The sequence below is a fragment of the Vicugna pacos genome, chromosome 6 (genome assembly GCF_048564905.1).
Source record: "Vicugna pacos chromosome 6, VicPac4, whole genome shotgun sequence".
Lineage (NCBI taxonomy): Eukaryota > Metazoa > Chordata > Mammalia > Artiodactyla > Camelidae > Vicugna > Vicugna pacos.
In genome coordinates this window covers 73,092,071-73,118,718 of record NC_132992.1, presented here as the reverse complement: position 1 = coordinate 73,118,718, position 26,648 = coordinate 73,092,071, and the positions used below count along the sequence as shown (strand labels likewise).

Genomic DNA, 26,648 nt, shown 5'->3' with positions numbered 1-26,648 from the left:
TAAAAAAAAAAAAAAAAAGCAGACCCAATATTTAGAAGAATCAGTTGAAGTGCCCCAACTAGCCCTATGACCAACGTATCTGTTCTCCAATAAACAATGACGATAAGTGATCCTGTAAGGAAAAAGAAATCAGGGACTTGCTCAGCGTTCTGGGGCACTAAAGAATTAAATCACAACACGTGAGAAAGAACTTTGAACACTGCGGCTGTGCTTTACAAAGACAGATCAATATTATTAAATGCCGCCCTCATCTTTTATCAAACCCGGAAAAACCACTCACCTGTTTGGTCTCTCCAGCACCTCCCCCTCCCTGCCCCAACTGCAGCTGTGCGCAGCCAGTAGACTGTATTCCTTAAAGGCCTCCGGGTGCTCGTAGCTTCTTTAGACATTCAGCCAAAATTTTTAGAGTGAGGCTTGGGGGAGGGGTAGCTCACCCTGAATTCATTTAGCTCCGTCGTTGAAGCTCAGGTTCCTAGACCAGGACACAAAAACAAAGCGAAAAGGCAGTTTCTGGAAGACTGGAAAACAGCTAATTTTGCAGGTGCTTCGTATCAGTGGTTGCAATGAATGTAACATTCATGGGGGGGGGTAGGTTTGATTGCAGATGTAATGGGTAAAACCCTATATGAAATTTTACAGCAAAAAATCTTGAAACAGTACATTTAAATTCACTGCCCGGGGTGGGGTGGGGTGGGGATCGGGGATCGGAAACAACGCTTGTGGTTTTGTAAATGCGTTTTTACTTGGGAAAGCCGGGCGGGGAAAGGAAAGGTCATCGTCTGTTTAATTTCCACCCCCAGCCCTGGACTTCCAGCATTAGCTCGCTGGGCCTCAGCTGTTGTACACACAAGGCGAGGGGGGAGGGGAGGGCGGAGGCGCGGAGGAGGGGCCGACTGGGAGGAATTTGGGCGCCCTGCCGCGCATGCGCCTTTCTCGAGCAACAAGTGGGCTCCACAGAGGAAGTGTAAAGGGGAGGGGGGGGACAACTGGTGCAGAGCATGGTGGTGACGTCAGCGCTCCGCCCGGGCGGCATCCCGCGCGGCCAAGCCCGGGACAGCGCAAGCCGCAGCGCGAGCGGGAGCGCCGAGACGCGCCTCCGGAACGTAGAGTAACAATCACAACCCCACATTCCGGGCGAGTGCGAGCGGGAAGGGATGCGACCCGGGTCGAGGCGCCGCGCGAGCGCCCTGCAGCCAACGTGAGCGCCGCCAGCCGCGGCGGCCCGGGCGCGGGCCAGGCCTGGGGGCGGCAGGAGCCTGCGTGCGTGCGCTCCTCTCCTCTGCTCTCGTGCGTACTGGAAGCAGTGGCCGCGGCGGCTCCCTCCGGCCGTGCAAACCCAGCCGCCGCCAGCGGAACGGCAGACGCTGCGGAGGGGAGAAGCTCCTCTCTCGGCTGCCAACCCCTCCCCCAGCCTTCCGGGGAAGCAGCGACTTCAGCAAGATTGGACCCGGGCACCGGGTGGCACTGAACCCTCTAGCCTTCGCCCCAGGGAGCCTGGCGGGGAGAGGACGCAGGTCGTAGGGCCCCCACCCCGCCCCCGGGGAAGAGGAAGAGACAGCCCCTCTCGAGCTTCCACGCACCAGCCACTCCGGGGAGGGGGCCAAGAGCCAACGGCCAGCACCCGGCACCCTCGCCCCCTCCCCCCGGGCCCGGACTTCCAGCCCGTGTCCGCGACACCAGGAAGAAGGCGCCTGAGCTACCCTCGCGACGAGACAGCCGCAGTAGGAGGTGGGGGCGAGAAGCAGGCTGAACTCGTCCGCCGCCCGGGCGGTGGAGCCCCCGCGGAGAGGCGCTGCGCCGGCGGTGGAGACTCGCGCTCCCTCCAGCCCCTGGGGCAGAACTTTCTCGCCCCCCCCTCCCCCGCAGCCGGACTCCCTCCCCAGCCGGCCAGCCCTCCCGGAGAAGAAGGCGCCGCAGAGACTGCCCGGGAGGGGGCCTACCTTCCCCAGGGCCGGCATCATGTCGGCGGCGCAGGTGTCCTCGTCCCGGAGACAATCTTGCTACCTGTGCGACCTGCCCCGCATGCCATGGGCCATGATATGGGACTTCTCGGAACCCGTATGCCGCGGTTGCGTCAACTACGAGGGCGCCGATCGCATCGAGTTCGTGATCGAGACCGCTCGCCAGCTGAAGCGGGCGCACGGCTGCTTTCAGGACGGCCGCTCCCCCGGGCCGCCGCCGCCCGTCGGGGTCAAGACGGTGGCCCTGTCGGCTAAGGAGGCGGCGGCAGCGGCAGCGGCAGCCGCTGCGCAGCAGCAGCAGCAACAGCAGCAGCAGCAGCAGCAGCAACAGCTCAACCACGTCGATGGTTCCAGCAAGCCTGCGGTGCTGGCGGCCCCGTCCGGCCTGGAGCGCTATGGTCTGAGCGCAGCCGCCGCTGCCGCCGCCGCCGCCGCCGCCGCCGTGGAACAGCGCAGCCGTTTCGAGTACCCGCCACCGCCGGTGAGCCTTGGAAGCGGCAGCCACGCCGCGCGGCTGCCTAACGGCCTGGGGGGGCCCAACGGCTTCCCCAAGCCTACACCAGAGGAAGGACCCCCGGAGCTGAACCGCCAGAGCCCCAACTCGTCTTCGGCGGCGTCGGTGGCGTCTCGGCGTGGGACACACGGTGGGCTGGTGACTGGGCTGCCCAACCCGGGGGGTGGCGGAGGCCCCCAGCTCACCGTGCCCCCCAGCTTGCTACCGCAGACGCTGCTTAACGGCCCTGCCAGCGCAGCCGTGCTGCCCCCACCGCCGCCCCACGGCCTCAGCAGCCGTGGGCCCCCGACCCCTGCGCCCCCAGGGGCTCCCGGGGGCCCAGCTTGTCTTGGGGCTACCCCGGGCGTATCGGCCGCGTCGTCCTCCGCGTCATCTTCGACCTCGTCGTCGGTGGCCGAAGTGGGCGTGGGTGCTGGCGGCAAAAGGCCCGGCTCCGTGTCCAGCACCGACCAGGAGCGCGAGCTGAAGGAGAAGCAGCGTAATGCAGAGGCCCTGGCAGAGCTGAGCGAGAGCCTGCGCAACCGCGCAGAGGAGTGGGCCAACAAGCCCAAGATGGTCCGCGACACGCTGCTCACGCTGGCGGGCTGCACTCCCTACGAGGTGCGGTTCAAGAAGGACCACTCGCTGCTGGGCCGCGTCTTCGCTTTTGACGCTGTCTCCAAGCCCGGCATGGACTACGAGTTGAAGCTGTTCATTGAGTACCCCACAGGGTCGGGCAACGTGTATTCCAGCGCTTCTGGTGTGGCCAAGCAGATGTACCAGGACTGTATGAAGGACTTCGGCCGGGGTCTCTCCTCTGGCTTCAAGTATCTGGAGTATGAGAAGAAGCACGGCTCAGGGGACTGGCGCCTACTTGGAGACCTGCTGCCCGAGGCCGTGCGCTTCTTCAAGGAGGGCGTGCCTGGCGCCGACATGCTGCCTCAGCCCTACCTGGACGCCAGCTGCCCCATGCTGCCCACAGCTCTGGTGAGTCTAAGCCGCGCCCCCAGCGCACCCCCGGGGACCGGAGCCCTGCCACCAGCAGCCCCTTCGGGCCGGGGCGCAGCCGCAAGCCTGCGCAAGAGGAAGGCGTCCCCCGAGCCCCCGGACTCCGCCGAGGGCGCGCTGAAGCTGGGCGAGGAGCAGCAGAGGCAGCAGTGGATGGCGAACCAGAGCGAGGCACTAAAGCTCACCATGTCGGCCGGGGGCTTTGCGGCGCCTGGGCATGCGGCTGGGGGTCCGCCCCCGCCGCCCCCACCCCTAGGACCCCATTCCAACCGGACCACCCCGCCCGAGTCAGCCCCTCAAAATGGTCCGTCCCCCATGGCCGCACTCATGTCGGTGGCAGACACTCTGGGCACGGCGCACTCGCCCAAGGACGGCAGTTCCGTGCACTCCACCACTGCGTCCGCACGGCGCAACAGCAGCAGCCCAGTGTCGCCGGCCTCCGTACCCGGGCAGCGCCGGTTGGCATCACGGAATGGGGACCTGAATTTACAGGTGGCGCCCCCACCGCCTAGCACCCACCCAGGCATGGACCAAGTGCACCCCCAAAACATTCCGGATTCCCCTATGGCCAACAGCGGGCCCCTCTGCTGTACCATTTGCCACGAACGTTTGGAGGACACACATTTCGTTCAGTGCCCATCCGTCCCCAGCCACAAATTCTGCTTCCCTTGCTCTAGAGAGAGTATCAAGGCCCAGGGGGCCACTGGCGAGGTGTACTGCCCCAGCGGAGAGAAATGTCCCCTAGTTGGATCGAATGTACCTTGGGCCTTCATGCAGGGCGAAATCGCAACGATCTTAGCTGGGGATGTTAAAGTGAAAAAGGAGAGAGACCCTTGAACCAGAAGACAGCCACCTCCTTTGCCCCACCAGCTCCTCTCCCGTCCAGAGGGCCCCTCCCCCACCCACATCGACCCTCTTATCCCTCACCCCCAAGATGTAGAATTGTGAATATAACAAACTGCAAAAAGTTAGTCTTATGTATAGACATTATTTTCGTCGTATGTTTCTATATTTTGAAACAAAGGTATGTAACTTCTTCATTTGAAGGATAAACTGGTTTGTGTTAAGCAGTATAATATTGGTTGGGTCATTTGCATCATATTCGTTAGCATTTATTGGTGGCAGAGTGTTTGCCTAGGTACAGAATTAATAGCCCTTAGCAACGACTGCTGCTGGTGTGTATTTTTGTAAATGTTATGCACTCACTGAAAGGAAAAACACAAAAGAAAATGACTTTTTGTTTTGTTTTGTTTTGCCAAGGCCAGTGTTGCTGCCTAAAAAAATTGATGCTATAAAGTGGTGAGAGCTTCTTTCTAAACAGCCCCAAGTGTTGAAGTCTTCACTTTATTTTGTTCTGTTCTGTTCTGTTCTGTTTTTCTGTTTCGTTTGCAAAATGGTAAGGGGGGGTATGGGGGGGCGGGGTGTTTTTTGTTGCAAGTTTGTGAGGGAAAATGTTTTGGTTTGTTTCTACTGACCTGGATGTGTTGGATCTTCACGTGTTGTTTTGTTTTTGCTTTATTGATGCACGGATGCTTTTGAACAGTAGAGCGAAATGCTAGACATGGAGAATCTGCTCTGTTTGTCCTTTATACATTTCTGTAGTTAACAGAACACTGTAATGTGCCTTGGAGCTTAGTAAGTTGTAATAAATTCAATTGATATTAATTCTGCCTGGAGTCAGCAAGTGTGTTTTTCTAGGGCTAAGACCACACAACTCCACCATGGGAGGCACCCTCCCTGCTTCCAACAGTTAACACAAACGCTGGTGCCTTAGGAATCCCTCATAGATGGCATCTGTAGAAGGCCTGGTGCTGGCTGACTGCCCCTCCCCCCCAGTACCAGGCTATTTACATTCACCTCTTGGGGCGGGGACAGTTGCTGACTAAGCAATTTCTGTTTACTCTTCAGCCTCTCTGTTTTCCCCCCAGATGCGTGCCCTAGCTGCAAATGGCATTATCAGGAATGCTTTTTGGTGCCTCGCCCTGTGGCCATGAGTACATGCTGATACCAGTGCAGTTGTGACTTGTGCAAGTGAGGCCGGGAAAACGAAAAAACTAGGGTGTTTTGCCTTCTAGATGTGGCAGGTATCACTGTTACTGCACATTTAAAGCAAAAATACCACAGCTGGGAGCCGACAGGAGAGGCGTGGGAAGTGGGAAACAAGTCATGTACTCAGCCCTGGAGAGTTCGCAGCAGCTTCCAGCAGATGCATTGGAAGAACAATTTTACTTCATTCATTACACATTTTTTTCTTTCCCCTCTTTTTGGTAATTTCTAAAGGCAGGACACTTAGCTGGTTGCAGACAGTGGGAAACAGAGAAAAAAAAAAAACAATCCCAGTTCCTGGGGCAAAGATCGCTTATGACACCAAATGGAACCCATTCCCAACGGTGAAGAAATGCAATTATTCATCTTTTTAGCAGCATTTGTGAGGTACAGAGGGATGGGGATGGGACTGGAATGTCCTGTAGGGCTCTGAACCTCCTTGGTTGAGAATAGACTGGAGCCCTCTCAGAGCTAAGGGAAGGCAAATAAACCTGATTAGAACTTTTTACTTTCCTTAGAGGCAAATGGAAGGGGAGTAGAAAAATGTGTGTGGAGGGGGTGAAGGGACCAAAACAACCCCAGATCCTAAATCCATTCCTGGCCACGCCCCATTCCTGGTCCTTTGGGGCAAGCTGGGCCAGAATGGTCCCCACCAGGTCAGAGGAATAGCGCATATGGGAAGAGACTTAGCGACCCCCACCATCCACCACATTCCCATCAAAGAGGGAGCGGGAGGGTAGGGAGGTGCGTATGGGTGCGGGCTCACTCGCATTAGGGGAAAAACAAATCACCGGTTAGCCCAAAACACTGGTATGGAGGTTGGGTTGGTGTTCGGACTTGCTGTTAATAATACCCTTTTAGTTTCTGTTCCTGCTTTGCCACCACCATCGTTGAAGTAGTGGAAATCATGACTCTGTGTGTGTGTGTGTGTGTGTGTGTGTGCTTAGGGGTGTGGGTAAATGGCAATTGATGGATCTGCTGCAGCCTCTTAATCCTGGTGCCTGGGAGGTGCCTGTCTCACCTCTTTAAGAATCTCCCCACATATAAATAGATGTGCGTGTCAGCTTCCTGCAAATGTGTCCTTGCATTTTCATCTGCTGCCAAGTGTTGTATTGGTGCTTATGAGTCATGAAACCTATTTTCATCCTCAGGGGTAATTAACTTGGGGGTGATAATGCATAGCAGACTGTAGGAAGAGTTAATTCTAAAACCTATCCTCGCCTGGCTACCAATCACACATTTCACTTAAAGGTCTGGGTTGGCTTTTCTCATAAGCTCATTAATGAAAACCAAGCATGTTTCGCCTGGAAGATCCTCTGAGGTGCTCCCAACCCCCACTCCCAATGCACACACTCTTAAAATGGGTAAAGCTCAGCAGCCTGAGATTACAGGAGATAGAGTGTCACTGGCGTAATTTAACCAGTATTGAATGAGGGCGCGGTGGGTGCAGCCACAGCATTGAGCTGTGATTGTCAACTTGGATGTGTGGGTGAACGATCGGATATGAACCCTGTGAGTCCGGTGGCTCTGAGTGAGAATTGGCCCTGTTACCCACCTCTGCGTGCACATCCGCTTCTGCTGGCCTGCCGCTGTCTCTTCATTGCTATGTTATTACTTTTAGGAACTTTTAGGATTATGAGACCGTTGATTTAGTGCACGTAGGTAGGAAAGGGACCTGTCATTAAGAGCTGAGAACTGTAGTTTGCTCCCCCTTCTTGTTGCTGGGTGCATTATTAGCAGGAGAGGCAATAGCTATAATAATGAAGCATCCAGTACAGGCGGCCAGTAGGGTTTCACCAAGGAAGCCCGCCTTGATGAGACCTGGGGGAGAGAGGGAGGGTGTGGGGATAGAGAGACTGGGTTGGGGTGGAAGTGAATTATAATGGTGCACTTAATTAAAGTTTACCATCGCCGGGGGCCATTTGTTAAATGGCGTCTCCCCCTTCCTTTTTTTTGGAACCGTGTGACCTTTCTCTTTGCTCTGACCCATTCAGCTGCTAGTCTTGTTGCCTTAACGGCTCTTGCTTTGATCCCTCAGCTAGATTCCCCCTTCCCTGAAGCTTTCCACATTGCACACCCAGGAAGCATTTTCCTCTCCGGCACAGGAGAATTTTTGTGGGTTTCAGAGACACAGACGGAGGTCTCTAGGCTTCCTCCACCTCCAGTTCACCCTGGATCTCCCCACCTCCTCCATTTCCCATCCTTCTCATTCCCTGCCCACTCAGAGCCAAATGAGCCAACATTTAAAAATCCATATTGTCTTTATTTATATGCATTGTTTGCGCAGCTAATGTAAGCTGAATGTTTCTTTGAGTGGGCACCGGGGTGGGGCAAGGAGGACTTAATTCAACAGCTTTGAGAGAATAGGCTGATGGAGGTCATTTTTTGACTTTGATTGCTGAAGGCTGCTCAATGGAAGGTCCACTGGTGAGGACAGCTCACCACATCAAGTCCAGCATTTACATCTGAACCTGCTCAGCTCACGTGGGCGTGCATGCTTATGCTGTTAAATGTGAGATTTGAGGGTGAATTTTCCCATGCATCCAACCCAGGCTGTTAATGTAATGAGTCCTGACATTCACTTTTGTTTTCTCTTATCTTTGTCAAATCAAGGAAATTGGAACAGGGAATGACCCTTAAGGGCATCTAGCGAAATGCTTTTTAAACCTTTCTGGGGTCAGAGATACCTTAGAAAAATTTGATGAAAATTATGGATCCTTCCCCAGAAGGTGCAGGTGCCCCCACACACATGGATTTACATGTATTTTCTTTCCTATTTAATATATATTTTATTCTATTTATTTTTGAGTAGACAATGTATTCCTGTGGCCCAAAATTGAAAAGATACAAAGGTCTCCTTTCTCCAAGTGGCCCCTCAGCCACCTAGTTCCCCTCTGGGATGCAGCCGTTAGTTATCTCATTTTTAAAGGGGTTCATGCACACCTAAAGTCCATCCAAGGAACTTGAGGTTACAACCTAGGTCTAGTTCATCTACCTAGTAAAGAGGAGGGCCCCAAGGCACAGAGGCAGGAAGGAACTTGCCTAAAGTCATACAGTGGCTAGCCCAGGCTAGATCTCAGTTTAGGGAACAACTCTAATGGACATTTAAAAAAAATTTAGGGACATTTGGCTTAATTAGAGCTTTGTATGGGAAATGGTGATGATGAACTGGGCAAAAGGAGTGTGAGTACCTGGTGGGGTGGGGCTCAGTGTTTTTACCAGCTCTTGGAGGACAGCGAACAAGCATTTGTCCCTTGGTCTCTTTTGCAGCCAGACCTTTTGAGGAAGGGGATGTTCAGAAAGTCTTTAGGTTTCTGACTGTAAATATCAGGTGAGACTTAATTAGTGGAGTCCTTTCTTAACCTGTGAGGCGTAGGCCCTCACACCACCTCCCCCTTTGCTGATGGGAAACTTTTGAAGGTTTAAAGACTATCAGGTAAGTAACCAGTGGGACATAGAGGTCAGCAGTAGGGAGACCAGGACTCCTCACCTTCCTCTAAGCTTGGGGCTTCTCTCCTCTCTCCCTGTCACCCACCTCTGCCTGGCCATCTCTCCCCGATTGCTAAAGAGGGAACTACAGGAGATAGGTGGCATGCCAGGGGCTGTGTGACATGCTGGGTGAAATGCGTATTTCAGGCCAGCCTATGAAGAAAGTATGATGACTCCCGTTTTACACATGTGCCAGCTGAGCTCAGGGAGGTTAATACCCAAGGCCATCCTTGGTTTTCTATTCAAGCCCAGGGCAGCCTAGGGCCTGGACTCTCTCTGGGACCGCTATGTTGCTCGACGCAGGGGGCCTCTGACTGCTGACCCACAAGGCCCATGGAACCCAGGCTCAGAGCTCGCAGCTGTCCTTCTGCCTTCTCTCCATCTCCCAGAGACTCAGTGTGAGCCTGGCCAGAGCCAGTGAGCAAGGCTGTCCCCAGGAGAGGGCATTTCCTAGGCCTGGTGTGCAGGGGACGCACCATGGTACTGTCCAAGGGATATTTCCAATCAGGGATTCTGGAGCAAGGCTGTTCTGAAGTCTCCCTCAAGCTGCCACCTACCCCTAAACTTCAATAACGAATGATCCAGGAACGCTTACCTCCGTGTATTGAGGCCCCATAATTGGTGGGTCCCCACTTCAGGCTAGACTCAAGGGAAGTGTCCCAACTTTCCAACTGGTCTCTGTTGGCTCCAAGTCTCCGCCCACTTCAGGCCAGGGCTCTGCAGCTGTCAATCTGAACATGTCACCTCCTTACTTAGAAACCTCCTTGGCTCCGTGTTGCCTATTGGATAAAGTCCAAATTCCTTAGCACAGCAAGCAAAGCCCTCCACCATTTCTCCATCCCAGGGGTAGAGAATCTTAATTTTTAAAAAGCTATCACAGAGGGGAGGGTACAGCTCAGTGGTAGAGCACATACTTAGCAAGCACGGGGTCCTGGCTTCAATCCTCAGTACCTCCATTAAAATAAATAAATAAATAAATAAATAAACCTAATTACCTCCCCTTCCCCAAAATAAGAAATAATAAAAATTTTTTGAAATGTTTAAAAAGCTATTACACACACATGGCAAAAAAAAAAAATCAAACAGCATGAAAAGATACTCAGTGAAGAGTCTCCTCCCTTTACGGGTCTTCAGTTCCCCTGCCCTGAGGGAGGCACTATTGGCAGTTATTTTGTGTATACTTTCAGCAGCATTAGATGCACAAAGAAGCTCAGATTTATAGTATCTATCTCCTGAGGGTAGATCTTAGGGTAAGCCAAAGACAGGAAGGAAAGTCCAGGAAGTGAACTGGGGTCAGAGCCTCAGTCTGGGTCTGTGCTGTTTCCTACCCCCCACAGCCAGGGATTAGCTATTATTCTTCACAGGCTCCTGGGCCAGGGGTGTGCCTATGCCCTTGGCCCATATCGGTGTATATGCGTCGTCGCTGTGGTGCCAGCCTTAGGCTCCCTAAGCCAGCCCCCTTGTGGCTTGGGGGGTATTCTCTGGAAGGAGGGGTGGGGCGGTGGCCTTGGAAATCAGGTGTCCCCTGCAGTGTCCAGCGCTTTCCCCTATAGCCACATTCCCTTCCCTTTTCAACCATCCACGGCAGCTTGTCCCCCTTGGGTGACAGTCAGGGAAACTATGACTAAAAGAAAAGGGCGAGGGCGAACTGTTATTGAGTGTAACCTCTGGACCTGACAGTGCACTAGGCATTGTCATATGCTGTCTCTCCTTTATTATGACAAGCCTTTGAGGCTGCTTGGTGCTGTTATTCTTCTTTGGCAGGAAAATACCCATAGGAAATTCCATTATTACTCCCATTTTACAGACAAGACAATCACGGCACAGTGAATTACTTGCCCCTGCCTGATCTCACTCCCTCTCTCATATCTGAAGGTCATTCACAGGCTCCCCAGGCCCATGCCCTCCCTCATGCCTCACTGTCCACCAGCGCAAACCCTTCCAGGGAAGCCTGGGTTTTTGTTGCAAGGACGAGTCAGCTTGTGAAATCCAGAGCCATGGGCAGTGGTTCAGGAACCACAGCTCCAGGGGGTCTGGTTGCCTCTGAGAACAGGTTTGGGTCACCTGGGGCACCCAGAGCGACACTAGCGGCCAGCACCCTGGGAGAGGCAGCTCTGGAATGTCAGGCCATGTGAACACTTAGGAATTAACTCTGCGCCCCTGGGTCTCAGCCCAGACGGTCAGGTGACCACCTCCTACAAATCCCCCCCACTGCCCCCCTCCTCTGCCTGGAGCTGTAGGCCCGCAAGCTCTATCTGGCCACCAGTTCCTGGCTTAGGACGTTGCCAACATGCCCGCTATGGTGGGGCAAGGGGACCCAGGGACTTAGAGAGGGAGCCTTCTGGAATTAGGATCATTTTAGGGGAGGGGGATAGGACGGTGGCTAGGAGCTTCCCAGGGTAGGACAGAGAGGGGAGCTGGGAGGCTCAGAGGAGGAGCTGCTGTGAGGTCCTCCACCTCACCTGGGGTAAAAATACCTGGCCAAGCCATCTGCCTGGAGGTGGCTTCTCAGGCTCTAGGCTGCTTCCTGCCCCAGAAGGGCCTCCATGCTGCTCTGGTCATTAAGTAACACAACTGGGGCGGGGGAGGCAGAGCTGCCTTAGCGCAGGGAGCTGGCTCTCACACCTCCTCAGCAGTCCCAGGCAGGCCATGCTTTGTAATCCACGCCTACCTGTCTTCAGCCAGCCCCGCCCCGCTGCAGGGGCAGAAGGGGTCAGCAGGTGTCTGGGTGTGGGGGCAGGGCCGGGGATGGCCTCTGACAGCCTGCACCTCCTTTTCTTAATCCCGCCTGGTCCAGGTCAATCCCTACTCTCTGGGAACCAGCTGAGTCAGAGCCTTCGGCCTCCTTATCCCTTCATCGCCTGTTCTGCCAGCCAGTGGCTCCTTCCCAGGGCTCGCTCTCCTCCCCAAGGAGGCTAGGTGCCTGCAGCATGGCTCCTATTCCCTCTGGATGGCAGAGGTTGCCGGAGATGCCTATAGCCCGGGCTGCTGCTTCTGTCTGCAGTGCTGCTCCCCTCTCCTTTTGTCTTCCTCTCACCCTCAATTCTCCTTCAGTACTTCACCATCAAAGGTCCAGCTTCATAGACAACTTGTGTTCACCCAACAAACATTGACAACTGACGTTTGGGTTCAAATCCTGGTCCTGGCATTAATTTCGGGCAAGTTGCTTGATCTCTCAGGGCCTCAGTATCCTCCCTGTGAATACCCTTCGTGAAGTTGACAGAAGACTTAAAACAACGCATGTCAGTGTCAGCATGATCCAGGCTGGCTGGCTCTCGGTGCATGTTGGCTACTGTTGTCACCCTTATTGGTGCCTGACTCAGCGCCCACCCCCCACTCTCAGTGCTGGGAGGGAGAGGGGATGGCTAAGTGTTATGACCCCGGGGCTCCAGGAGCACAGATCTGGGTCACTCAGGAAGATCCCTTCCAGAAGGTGGGGTCTGTAAAGGAAGGAGAAAGGAGAGAAAAGGGCTAAGAGGCAGGAGAGTAAGTTTCTGCCTGAGAAGGATGAGTTGGCTTGGTTTGGGCCGGCATGTGAGGAGAGGTGAGGCTGGACAAGCAAGCCAGACCGCCTGAGCTAAGTTGAGGGGCTCGGTTTAATCCTGAAGGGTCACTGAAGGATGTGTGAGCAGAGGGACATGGTCTGATGTGCCGTTTGGAAAGCTCTTTTTGGCAGCAGCATGAGGTCTAGATTATCAGGGAAGGAGAAGCAAGCATGGGAAGCCAGCGTGGAGGTGACTGCAGTGAACCAGGTGAGAGGTGATGAAGCCAAATTCAGTAGGGGTTGGGGAGGTGGTCTGAGAGCTGGTGGGAAGAGAGATGGCAGGTGCATGAAGGCGAGGCAGAGGAAGGAAGGAGGCAGGCTAGTCCTCAGCTGAGGAGAGGGTGCAGGTGTAGGGGAAGAGGTCTGGTCAGTTTGGGACACTGGCCTGGGGTGCCATGGGCCAGCTTGGGGGAGCTGCCAGGTAAGCAAATGGACCTGCAAGTCTGGGCTCTACAAACAGGTCTGGGCAGGAGCTGAGAGGTGCTGCCTGCTTTGCGGGTGGTAGGCAGAGGTGTGAGGTCCCTGAGGGAAAGTGGGCAGAAAATGAAAAGATGAAAGAATGCTGGGAACGCTGGTCTTCCAGGGGTGGGGGAGGAGAAGGGCAGCATGGGGGACGATGGCAGGGAGGCAGGAAGTCGTGCCCTACCTGCCTAAGCGGATGCTGCCGGATGGGGTTATTGATGCTGCGGGATGGGGTTATCAATAGGGTCAGGTGCTGGGCTGAGATGGAGGAAGATAAGGCCCGAAAGTTTTCCATTGAATTTGGCGGCAGGGTGGTCCCTGGAGACCCTGGCCAGAGAGGTATGTGCAGAATGGAGGGGATAGAAGCCATGACACAGTATACTGAGGGGACAGCAGAAGGCTCAGCTTATCCCAGGGTCTTAGTCCTAAAGGAAAGTAGAGATCCTGGCAGCTAGGGGGCAGGTGGCGGGAGTCTCTTTGATGCAAGTTGAAGGAGACACAGCATGTTTATAGGGAAAGAACTAGAAGGAGAGGTTGAATATACCAGAAGGGGGATGGGTAAGAATGAATGACAGGCTTGAAGAAGGGAGGAGACTGCAAGAAATGCAGTATAGGGTATTGAAAAGTCAGTTGATAATAGCTGCATTTAATAGTGTGCCAGGTGCGCTCCCAGCGATTTGCACATGCTAACCCATCTAGTCCACACAGCAACCTATAGAGTAGGTGCTGTTATTATCCTCATTTTACAGATGAAGAACCCAGACACAGAAAGGTTAAGTAGCTTGCCCGATGTTACACAGCTGGCATGTGATGCTGCTGGTGTGCCAGGACTTGAACCCAGGCAGGGTGTCTCCATGGACGTGTAGTGGTCAGAGCGTGGATTCTGGGGCTAGACCGCCTGGGTTTGAATCCCAGCTCCTTCACTCATTTGCTTTGCTCTCCTGTCCCTTAGTTTCCCCACCAGGAAAATGGGCGTGAGAATTGTACTCATTTCATAGCACTGCTGGATGGATCAAGTGTATAAATGCCCATAAAACGCTTGATGCAGGGCTTTGTGCACAGAAAGCACAAGAGGACAGACTCACCTGGGACAGAATTGGGTGCCTCTTACACTGGGAGCAGAGGGAGGAAGCCCGCACGGGGGTGATGGAGGGATTTGAGGAAGTCTTTAGCAGGGTTCTGTACAGTGTTTATCTATTTATGCGCCGTGTCCTGGGTCAGACAGGGCACCTTGCAGCTCAGTTTAAGAGCAGCTGGTGCTAGAGTCAAAGCAGCCCTTGGAACCTGACCCCAGTCTCTTTGCTCTACTCAGTCATCATGGGACCTTCTGCACTCTACTCTCAGAGCCTCAGTCTCCTCCCAGGCCACAGGGGCAGTGATGCCCACCTGCCAGGCTGTGGGGAGGATGAAGCGAGGTCGTGCGTGGGCATGACCAGCAGGATGCCAGGCAGCCTGGTGATACTCGTTATACAGACGCTACCTCCACCACTTCTATAAACGTTGAAGGAGCAGGGGCCAGGCACCGCTCTGGAATGAAATTATAAATATTTTGCCTTAGTAGAGTACCTAGATGGTCACTAACTGTTAGTCAGATGTGGAAAATGTGTCTCCAGCAAGGATTAAGGACTGGGTGAAGAAGGAGTTGCTAGGATGAATTAGTCATAAAAGGATAGTGGGGCGTTTTCTCCATCACCTGCACCGTCAGATACCCTCAGCCCACTTGCCACACCCTAGCTAAGATAACACTCCATGGGCTGACTTTGGCAGATCCCTGGTTACACGCAGAGGTCACCTGGAAGATGAGAGTGTAGGGTCCTGAGCACCTGAGGACTAATGGCAGGGCCTCCCGGCTGGTGGAAAATTTACTTCTCAAGGCCTGTCCTCTTGGGGCCCTTGAAATCCAACCCACCTGACTTGGAGATGGGATTTCCCGGTAAGAGGAGGAGTTGGTTTTGGGGATAATGTGGGTTCTGGGCAGGATGGGCTCCATGGGTGTGGACCTGTGCAGTCCTACCGGGCGCCATGTTTGAAGGGGTGCTTTGATGCTTTGCTTTTGCTATCTTGAAATTCTTAATAATTTGGACAAGGAGTCCTACATTTTCCTTTTGGCTTGAGCCCTGCAAATCATGTGGCCTATCCCGGTTCTAGGGCCTGGGGTGCTTATCTGTCTCCTTGCTCACCATGAATGTGGCACGGCCCACATTGGCACCTGGCCCCTGACGTAGTGGGTCCAGAAAGGGGTGAGGGAGGCAGCTTGTGGTTTTGTCCCTCCAGAGGCTGGGAGCAGGGGTAAGAACTGTGGTATTGAGTGAAGCATGCTGGACAGAAACAGACAACTGGGTTTGTGTCCTCACCCTGCCACTAGCTAGCTGTATGCTTTTCAGCAGGTACTGGATGTCTCTAAGCCTGTTTCCCCATCTGTAGAATGGGAACAGAGTGACCACATGACAGGCACTCTGAGGGTTAGATGAGGTCATGGATTGAGAGGGCCCAGTACACAGCAGGTGCTTGGCATGTGTTTGCTGGTGGGTGCCTGCTTGGGCCCAGAGACAGTGGGGTTGGGAACAACATGCCTCTACTCTAGGAGAGGATGGGAGAAATAGCACTGAGTCCATGCACTACCCTGTAGGGACTCAGAGGGCTGAATGCCGTCTTTGGAACTGTCTTCCAGGAAATGGGCTGCCAGCTCCCCATTCAAAGCGACCACCATCTTTGGCCACTTCTGGCCAAGAGCCTTGCCATTTCCAGAGTGAACAGAGGGAGAACAAATCCCAGCCCTGGTCCAGGGGTGGGAATTTCAGGGTGTTGGGCTTTGTTCTGGGGCCCTGGGCGATCCTACCCGTCACTCCCTGCAACTATCTCACACCTTAGTTTCCCCAGATCCTCTCCAGCAAGACCAGCTTTCCCTGTATAATAATGCAGTGCCCCCTTCCCTCCAGAAGGCCTCCCCCTCCAGGGGATATAGCTGTGGGCTGAGGTCACACGCTCCCTCCTCCTCAACACTCTGTTGTCCCCTCCCTACCTCCTTTCTGATCTTTGATTTATCCTGAGCTGGATTAAGACCTTTAGCAGCCCTGAGAGCTGAGAGGTTAAGTTGCACCTCCCCACCCATCCACCCACATACAAATTCAAAATAAAAATCACCCTAAACCTTAAAATCAGTGTGACAAATTTCAACAAAGTCCTGATTTTTCCCAGAACGACTACTTCCTTGCTATTTTTGAAATACTAAGAATTAGCCCTTAAAAAAACCCCAACCCAAACCAAAACACTTTGTTGATGCCCTTTTACTGCTAGTGCCCTAAGCAGATGCTTAATTTGCCTATTAGGTGACCTGGCCTCGCCTGCCGCTCCCCTGGGCCAGAGCAGGACAGAGGTCTGGCCTGCAATACAGGGCATTGGGCCACTCTGCTCAGAGACTTCCCCAGGGGAGAGGGAAGCCCTGGGCCAATCAGCCCCTCCTGGAGAGGTGATGTCAGGAAAACCCAGAAGGTTCCACTCCACCCTGGCCATGGGTGCACCCTGTCCTCCCCACCAGAGCAGGCGGGGCCAGCCTGGGCCCCCTTCCAGTCCTCCGGCTGGCCAAGGACGCTGGGCTGCGTGAGTGCCCAGGCCTGTTGCCCTTCACTTCACACCTGCGGGCAGGTCTTCCTGCCGAGCTGCTCCCCCTCCTGCTGTCGGGGAGGGAGCAAGCAAGTGTTGGAACTTCTGCAGACTGGCTTGTCCAGATCCTGCTTATAAACCCTGGTTAAAAATAAACCCCGTGTATCTGAGCAGGGGAGGGTAGGAGGGTGAGGAGGTGGGAGACAGAGAAGGCAGGCAGAAGGCCACGGACAAGCAGGAAGACCAGGCCTCCTTAGCATTGTCCGGAAAGTGGCAGGGGAGGGTATCCCAAAGAAAAGTGCTGATGCCGAGCTTCCTAAAAAACTCCAGAGGGGAGTTCCTTTCGGAGCACTTCATTTTGCAGAGATAAAGCAGGCCCAGAAAGGGGGCAGGCGTTTCTCTAATGTCAGCAGCAAACAAGTGGCAGGTGGAACAGAGCCCTCTTGGCCTTGCTCTGGCTCCTCCCTTTTCCCTGAGTGAGGCATGAGGACCGCCCTCCACCTCCTGGGTGCTCGGGACACTCAGGTCAGAGGGCACCTCCTCATCCCCAACCCGCTGCCACTGCCCACTCTCCTGCTCTGCTCTTTTCCTCCCTGCATCAGTGCCCATCCAGCTTCTCCACCTTTCACCTCTTCAAGGGAAGGGACATTTATCATTGTATCTGGCGTGGTGTGTAGGGAACCATGGAATCCCTCTTGATGATAAACCAAAGCTGGAGGTTAGATGTTTTCTGAAGGAAATTTCACATTCCAGGGGCGAGAAGGAAAGGGATTGGTGGATTCTGAGCACTTTCCATGTGCAGGGTGTTCCCCCTCCATGACTTCCAGGTCTTAGGACAGCGCTGTATAGCACCTTTCCATCCTAGAGAGGAAACTTCAAGTGGGAATGCTTACAGCACAGGTGGCCTAAGGTTACAGTGCTCAGCTGGAACCCGCCTCCCAACCCGCCCCTTTGCTTCTGCAGCACCACAGCCTTACAGCCCAGCTCTAAGGATGCAGCTGGCCTGAGGTGGGCAAGATCTCACTTCATCTTCACAGCACCCACCAGAGGGCTACTGCTGTCCCCTCTTTTTACAGTGGAGGGAACTGAGGCACAGGGAGGTTAAGGAACTATGACCCCCCCCACACACACACACTAGACAGAAGCGGAGCTGGGATTTGAACCAGGGACTCTGCTGCAGGCCCTTGCTTTTAATCAGGCACAACCTGAGCCCTTCCGCATACTTCTAGCCCTTCGTTGCCTTGGCCTTGGAGATGTGGATTTTAGGCCAGCCTCCTGAGTCTGCCTGGGGTGGAACAGGGCTGTGGGTTCTCATTCTCCAGCTGGTGTTGACTGATAGCCACTTTGGTTAAAAACTTGGGGAAGGCAGAAGGAAAGATATGGGCTGAGAGTGGACTTTGAGATTTTTGTCTTGCCCTTAGAGTTGTAGCTTTGTCTCTATTGCTCTGGGGGTGAAGGTTGTGTATTTCTTTCCTCAGCAAGGGCTCCCCCCAAGAAAAGTAAAATACCCAGATAGAGTGTTTTGGAAAGAACTCATTCAGGCTTTGGGCTTAGACAAGTTTTTTCTGTATCAGTGATCTTGGAGAAGTCACTCTGAGCCTTGAATTTCTTTTTTGTCAAGTAGAAAGAATAGTGCTGCCTTCAAAGAATTATAAAGGGGAATCAAATGAGACAATAGATTGTCATAAACTGTGAAGTCATCTATGGTTGCAAATTGCACTGATGTGATTGTCATAAACTGTGAAGTCATCTATGGTTGCAAATTGCACTGATGCAATTATATTCCTAAAGGAAGAAGGCAGTTTGAGAGGTAGTGAAGGTGGCTGGGTGAGTGACAAGCTGGGCAGAGAAGCTGTTGGTAAAGTGAATTTTGTCCCAAAGTCCTGAGACCTCTGAGCTACAGGAAAGAGGCTGCACGTGGGTCAGGATTTGCTTTACCTGTGCCCTGGGTTGGGGTGGGAGGATCAAGAAATTGGCTTTGCCTAGGCGGCTAAGGGAGCAGCAGGAGCTTGCATCGCCCGTGGGTGGAATGCACCCATTGCTCTTCCAGTGTGCAGGGCCCCCAGGCTCACTGTCAGATGAGAGCCGCGATATTCCCTTCCCAGCTGATTCCACTCCAGGGTCTCCCAAAGAGGAGGGGCTCCTGACCTGTCTGGAAAGCTGATAGGCTGCACCTGTCAGGGGTTCTAGTTTCCAATCTGCTCAGGTGGCTGCGGGGAGACTGGAGGCTGGGGGAAGATATATGAGGAATCTTGGCCTAAATGGAGCCAAGAGTCCTTGGCACCAGGAAGAGGGGGCTGCTACAGGCGGATGTGATCTCCCTGGCTTATGTAACCGTTTCCCTCAGCCCCCCACAGAGTATGCACAAACAATAACTTGGAATAGATACCAATCTGGTTGAGGCAGGTCATCAAAACCTGGAACTGTCCCTGCCAAACAGGAACGTCTTGCCCTCTGAGCTGAGCAGACGCCTGGGTTATGGGGGGAGGAATGAGAGATGTAATCAGGCTCTCCGAGTCAGGAAGCATGGATTGTCCTTGCTTTGTTGGGCCACCTTGTCAATGATTGTTTTCCAGCATTCAGAATGTGGTTGTAAATAAGCCAAAGTCCTTGTTGATATGCTCACAATCTAGTGGGGAAGAGTTCTACAAATACATAACTTGGTTAATGGAGAGGCCACTGCTCTAGCTTGGGCAATTTGGCTTGAGTTTCGACAAGTGAATAGGAGTTCACTAAACAGGAAAGGGAAAATCCCAGGTCTTACTTGTCCACTGGTTTAAGATGAAGAACCATCCCTATGCAGAATACATGAGTGCTGGGAGGTGCTCTAAAGTAGCAGAAAAGCATGACTCAGGAATTAGGCCGTTTTGGGTTTGATGGTGAATTTCTGTGATACTGTAATTTTGGCATCTGCCCCACTGGTCAGGCGTCCAGCTCTTCCCTGGGCTCTGCTGAAAGAAAAGTTGGCCCAAACCAAATTTCTCTGAGTGGGCCATCCAGTGCCTTGAGAGCTGGGAGCACAGGGAGGACCTTTTAGTGGTGCTGCAGAGAGTCAAAATATATAGATGGGAGGCCTTCCCCACCTCCCTGCCCCCTGCCCTCTTCCCTGCCTACCCTGACCACAACCACCAGGCATCTTCATCTCTCTTAACCTGCACCTTCCTGGTCCTGAAATATCCTGCCTGAGTCCTTGACCTGCCATTTTCTAGACCTTTTCACTTGTCAGTGGTTTGGGACCCAGAATCCTATATGGCCATCTCTAGTTATTCCCTAGTTCCTGACCTTGCACACACAACCTGATTGATTCTGCAGCCCCTTAAGGACGCAGAGATAAGTCCTCTTGAATAGCAAAAGCCTATAACCCTAAACCAGTAGTGTGCCTATAGGTAGTCACCCACTTGAACATGACAGCGTCCATGCTCACCATTTCCGGAACCAGATGGACCAACTGCAGGGCAGAGCCTGTGGATTGGGGGACACCTGGGCTGTGCTTAAACAGCAGGGAATGCAAACCCATGCATGGATTTGGCCTCAGCTGAATTTATTTGCATCTACATTTGGATGAGTCAAAATCATGTCTGATTATCATGTATTATTTCTTTCCAAGTTAAAGAGTTTCCCCAGTGGCAAGTCAGAGTGGGGCTTTGTCATCCATTTCACTGAAGGGGAAGTCAAGACATTAAAGAATGATTTGCCCACAGTTCCTTTGTTTAGCAGACATCTTTGGAGCCCCTAGTATCTGCCAGTTGTTGCTGTAAGCATGGAGCATTCAGGAGGAGGCGAAACAGAGGGCCTGTCCTCAGGCAGCTTACATTCTGGTGGGGCAGACCAACAACAAATATATCAAAATATGTCAGCATCTGTCATATGCTATGAAGATGGATAAAGTAGGGAGGGGGAGAGTGATTGACAGGATGGGGAGAGTGTTGTTTTATGTAGGCAGTTCTGGAAGGCCCTGAAGATGAGGTGACATCGGAGAAGAGAACTTATATATACATGAGGCAAGTATGTTCCAAGCCACGTGACAATATCACCATATCCACCCTGCACCGCCCTCACTCTTTTATCTGTCTGCTGCTGGCTCCCTGCAGAGAGGCAGTAACTCTTTGAAAAAAGGGATGACAACTACTCATCCTTGGATCTTCAGTTCTGAATGTGATCCAAATGCTGTTTGCATGTTTCCACCTCCCCCTCCAGAGGGTTTTGTGTGATACTGAATGCCCAGTCCAGGAACAGTGCCTGGAATAGAAGGGGAATGCTTTTGAGTAACTGTGTTGCAGATAGAATGCATGATTAGAGGCCTGCGCTGAAAGTGAAGCATGGAGTTGGGGGCAGAAGCACATCCTAGGAGGGAGGCAGGAGTGATCTGTAATTTCAGTGCCTGTGGGTTAATTCAGTGGCTTCATGCTGGCCTTCTACAGAAAAATAATTGCAAACCTCTATATTGTGCTAGCCATAGTTTTAAGCACTTTATATACATTAATGCATTTAATCCTTGTAAAAGCCCTGTGTGACAGGTGCTATTATCATCCCAATTTTACAGGTCAAAGTTCTGAAGCACAGAGAGGTTAAGTGATTTAGCTAAGGTCACACAGCTAATGGCAGAGCCAGGCTAAATACGCAAGAGTCCCTGTCCTTATCCTTACCCCATGGTTTCATACCCCAGCTCCTTACCCCATGGAATGGTTCCCTAGGTCTTTAACTGGGGTGTTTCAGGGTTGTTGAGATTCAACTTCCAAGAAGGTAATATTTAAGCAAAGATTTCAGAAAGAAATTAAGTATTTAATTATAAGTGATTTAAGACATTTTTATACTGTGATGATGACAGATATAATACCAAAAGCCAGGTGAATTTTTAAGATTAAACAAGGAGATAGCATTCCAGGAAATATTACCCTGTGGTGGGTTGCAGGGTTTCTGTCCCCAGCTCCCTCCCTTGGCCCCTAGCCCAGGGTGAATTGTCCTGGTCTGTGACCTCCCCTCATCCCAGCACAAGAAGTGCGTGAGCACACATCACATACACATACATACACAGTCCCCAACCACTGTGACTACCTGGCTGGGAGGGAGTTGTGGGCCTTGCAAGGCAGGACTGCAGTGGGAAGTGCCTCTTTCTGATTATTCTTCTGTGGCCTTGGCTCTCCATGGAAGCTTGCACAGGGCTCAGAGTTTCCGATTGTGCCTGTGGGCTGATCCTATATCACACTACCAAGACAGTCACACAAGAGGCAGAAGGAGGAACTCCTGGTCCTCTGCTCCGTAAAATACCCAATCTGGGCCCGCATCCAACCTGCCAAGCACATCCTTTGATGTTGCCTCCCGCGGGGTGAGAGGCGTGTTCTATGGCCCGTGTTTTCTGTGTGTCTGTGTGTGTCAAGCCCAGGGACTCGTGTGCTCACTGCCATGTGCCACAGAATGGGTCCCCCTGGGGAGGAAGTGCCCACAGGAGTTATACAGGCAGAGCGAGATGAATGTAAACTGACACTTCCACCCACTATTGACAAGATGCTGAGGTGCCTTGCGGGGGACAGGCCTGGTAATTAACATGCAGGCATCTTCATTGACAAAGCAAAAAAGCAAACACATGAGAGCACAGGGAAGGAGGTGTCACGCAGGGAGACAGCAGTGGTGGAAGGAGGAGGGTGAGGATGTGGGGAGTGTGTCTGGAGGGTAGAAGAGCTCGGGCAGGGCAAGGTGAGAGGGGGAGAGAGAACAGGATTGTCGGGGCATCTGTGAGGAAATGCATGTGTGAGAGAGAAAGAGACGTGAGCGAATGTGTCTGAGAGGGAAGTCGGGGTGAGGAGAGATGTGTGTGACTGACAGGAGGAGGGAGAGAGGCAGGCAGGGTGGCGAGCCTCTCTCACCCCTCCTTCAGCCACAGGGGCTTCTGAAAGCCCTGCAGCTTGGAGTGAGGGACGCGCAGGAGAGGTGAGATTTCATTACCTTTCCCTTTGTGTGATATTTTCGTGTTAGAAATGTAAGACTGGAGCTATAAATAATCCAGTCACAGCTGCAGCGTCCTGGAGATTTACGGTGCATGCCAATGCCAGCCAGCTTTCGGATGGGGGCTGGGGGGTGGGTATGCTTTCTGAAGCCATAATGAAAGGTTGACTCTCCCTGCCCCCTATCCCGCCCCACTCAACCCTCCCTCCTGACCCACTGAGCCAGGATTGAGAGAAGCTCATATGTGCTTAGGCCCCTGACCCCTACCCCAACCCCTTGCCATCAACCCAGATCTGAGCGGGCAACTTGGGAAGGTTGGGGAGACAGTGGGGGTGGCGGGGGAAGCAGAGTGGGCAGAGGTGCACGCCCAGCTCTAGGGCTTGCACTCTGTCAGCTGCCTTGGAGAAGGGGCGGGCTGAGTGTGCCTGGTGAGACCCGACAGGTGGCCCAGACACAGACAGCCCGGGCCTGATGCGGTCCCTGGAGCAATGGCCCCCGATCCTTGCTCTCCTCTGTGGACTGGGGCCCCATCTGTGCTTCCTCAGCAAAAACTGCCAGGCTGTGCCTGGTGCAAGATTCCGTGGGGGCCGGGGGTTCTCTCTGTCCTGGAATAGGGACACAACTTGTTGGCCTGGGAAGAGCCATTTCCCGCGAACTTGGGGGCTGCTGGGTGGGACAGTGACACCGCAGGGCAGAGGCAGCCAGTGTCAGGGGCAGTGAGAGGTCAGGGAGGAGGCATCCCGGGCTCCCTAGACCACCTCTCAGGATCCGTCTCCAGCCCTGTCATGAGGGCAGATGGAGGAGGTGAGTGGAGACACTGGGGAATCCAGCCACAGGCTTGTCCTCAGGACCCATGGGCCTGCAGGAAGAGGAAGAGGGTCAGGGTCTCCAAGAGAGGAGCTGGTTCAAGTTACCCCTGAGACATGTCTGTGCCTCCCTGTAGTTTCCCACCAGAGTGCTTATCCCACTGTGTCCCCCAGAAGCCTTCCTGAGGGCAGGAACACGTGCCCACTGCTCTCACTGCAGCCTGGCGACCCCACGGCCCCTGGCCCCTGGGCGTGGTGCGTCAGCGCTGCTCACCGGTCAGACCCTCGTGCTGCCGTGTGCACATGCGCCATGGACTGGGGCCCCGGGAGGGGTGTGTGGAGAGGGAGAGGCCAGAGCCCCCTGGGTCCGGGGCCCACTTGGTTCCCTCCAGCCAGTTCTCAGGCTGCTCTGCCCCAGGCCCTTCTGCCCTCTCTGTGGCCCAGTTACCTCAGGCACCAGTCTGTCACCTCAGTGGTTTCTGCTTTGCTTTTCTTCTAATTCCCTGAGCAAATATTGAACATCCAGAGAGACATCCGAATCCTGGGCGTCAGGGTGGGGATGGAGGTGGTAACGCAGCTGGCTACGTCTTAGGGCAGCTCAGTCAAGATAAACACACCTCAGCTGCAGGCCTCTGGCAAAGGAAGGCTGCTGAAGGGGTGGGGGTGTCTGCCCAGCGGGCAGGGAGAGGCCTGTCCCTCCAAGGAGTCCTCCGGGGTGGGGGGCATCTGGTGCAGGACTACCGACTTGCAGGGCAGCCACAAGTGGGTTGCGGCAGGGTCTTGTCTTGGGGCTGGGGTGGTCTGTCCTTCTTCAGCCTCCAAAAGCAAACCACGACTGGGAGTGGGACACATACAGTAGGATTCACTCCGCTGGGGTGTCCCGGAGGCAGCTCAGTCAAAAACACGAATGACCTCAGAGCAGGTTTGTTTAATATCGTGAATGGCAGAACCATGACGTTCAGAAGGGGAACTGGGAGCCTCTGGGGACCTCCGTGATGGGCAGCTTAGATGCATCCTCCCCAGATGCATCCTGGTGTACCTGCCAGGGGACCACCCATTACTATAAGCATCGTCACTCTGTCCTTGTGTTTGTACCAGGCAGGGTTCTTATTGCAAGTAACTGAAATGGACTCTGACACTCTTAAGCAGAGGAAAGACGTGTTGGAAGCTTTTGGGGATGCTCACAGCATCAGCAGGAGGCTGGAGACCCAGCTCGGAAGATGGGCAGGATCCAAGGGATGCTAGGTAGTCAGCATCATTGCCAAGGTCACACCCCAGGACAGCCTGCTTGGGATGCCTTTCCTGGCACCATTCCTCTGCCATCTGGGTGTGATGATGATTAATTTTATGTGTCAACTTGACTGGGCCACAGGATGCCCAGTTATGTGGTCAAATGTAATTCTGGGTATTTCTGTGAGGGTGTTTCTGAATAAGATTAGCATTTAAATCTGTAGACTAAGTGAAGCAGATTGTCCTTCCCAAAGTGGGTGGGTGGGCTTCATCCAATCAACTGAGGGCCTGAATAGAACAAAAAGATGGAGGAAGAGAGAATTTTCTGTCTCTGCCCGGTCACTTGAGCTGAGACATGAGTCTTCTCCTGCCCTTGGACTGGGACTTACACTATCAGCCCAGAAACACTCCTCAGGAAGGGAAGTTCCCTCCCTCTGCCCCCAAATGAGAAAGGAACATTGTAGACGGCTTTCTCAGTTTGCTCATCTAGAGTTCCATCCTTCTATCCTTTCCTCCTGACCCTGAAGCCCAGGAGGCTGACCCGTGTGGGCCGCGTCAGCTGAACTCCCATGCCTTCTGGTTTCCAGTTGGGTTTGTCCAATGGAAGGCACCATTGGTAGGGACTGGAGGGTGGGAGGATAGAGGCTGGGGTATTTGTACCCCTTGCCGCTTTCCTTTGCAGCCACGGCTCTCTCCAGCTCCCAGTCATCTCCCTTCCTGTCCCCTCAGGTCTTCACCTTTTATTTTGGTTTCCCTTGGCACTGCCTGCTCTTAGTAAACAGCCCCTTCTTGAAAAGACCCCCAGTTGTTCTGTTGGAGAGTAATACCTGTTTCCTGTTGGAACCTCAAATGATACAGGAAGATTGGAGATTGGGAGGCAGCAGAGCCCCAACAAATGCCCACAACATGGTGGTACAGATGCCCAGGGGAGGCAGGCAACATGGTCAAGTGGCAAGAGCATGGGCTTTGGCGACAGACCTTAGGGTCTGAATTTTCAGCCCAACTCATACTATCTGTGTGAACTTGGTCAGATTCCCCAACCAGGTTGACTCTTCCTTGTTGTTTATCTGGAAAATAATCTTTATCTCATGGATTTGTTGTGAGAATGGAATGAAAAATTTATTAAGCACTTGGCACTTAGGAGATGGGTAATGGAAAAAAGGGTCCACCTTACGTGCCAGCTCCAGTTGATCAGTAATGGCTCTTTGGAGCACCGTGCTGAGGAGAATTCTGACTCCCCATCCTGGCCTGGAGGTGATAGGTGCACTCACGTTTGATTAGGGATGGTTGTCATGGCGTGGACAAGGATGTGGCAGTAGAATATGTTTCCCTTCTCTGGAGTAAACACTCAGTAAATGATAGATATCTGTTTCCATATTTCTTTGCTCCTTGGGAAGAGAAGTAGGATTCTGCTGGGATCAGAAAGGCCATGATCCTTGGTGGAAGATTGTTCAGTGGCAGAGTGCATGCTTAGCATGCATGAAGTCCTGGGTTCAAATAAACTTAATTACCTCCCCCCTCAACTTCTCAGCATTTCCCAGCCAGCCCTTTCCTTTAATCAGCAAACTACTTCAGCCCTATCTTGATTGTTTATGGTCTTCTTCCTCCTGGGACCTTCTTTTGGTCTCTTCAATCCTCAAATGCCAGCCTTATCCTCGCTGCCAACAGACACAACACACACACACACACACACACACACACACACACACACACACTTTCTCTCTCTCTTTTCACCACCTTCTCCCTATAGTAAGTTACAGGGAATTATTTATATTAATTTGAATTTCTCCACCCATGTCACTCTATTTTCCAAATCTCCCTCATTAGTTCCTGCCCCAACTCAGGGGGTTGACATTCCAGCAACACATTCCAGAGTTGGTTGAAGGTGGAAAAGGTAGAAGAAAAATCATGGCTGCAGACATCCTATGATGCAAGCTGGAGACTTAGTGATCACCGAGTGACCCCTGGAGTAACAAAGAAAGGAAAGGGAACACGGCATTCTTTTCAAAACTAAGCTTCTTTCTAGTTTTCACTGGCACGTAGGAGCAACGTTCATTTATTCA

General features: G+C 53.1%; 1 protein-coding gene across 1 annotated transcript; it reads left to right on the top strand.

Annotated features, from left to right (window-relative positions):
• The first annotated feature begins 1,479 nt into the window (after positions 1-1,479).
• On the top strand, positions 1,480-5,127 carry IRF2BPL (interferon regulatory factor 2 binding protein like). The gene has a single exon (XM_072963474.1). The coding sequence runs from the start codon at positions 1,960-1,962 to the stop codon at positions 4,297-4,299; it is 2,340 nt and encodes a 779-aa protein (XP_072819575.1). The 5' UTR covers positions 1,480-1,959; the 3' UTR covers positions 4,300-5,127.
• Positions 5,128-26,648: the final 21,521 nt, after the last annotated feature.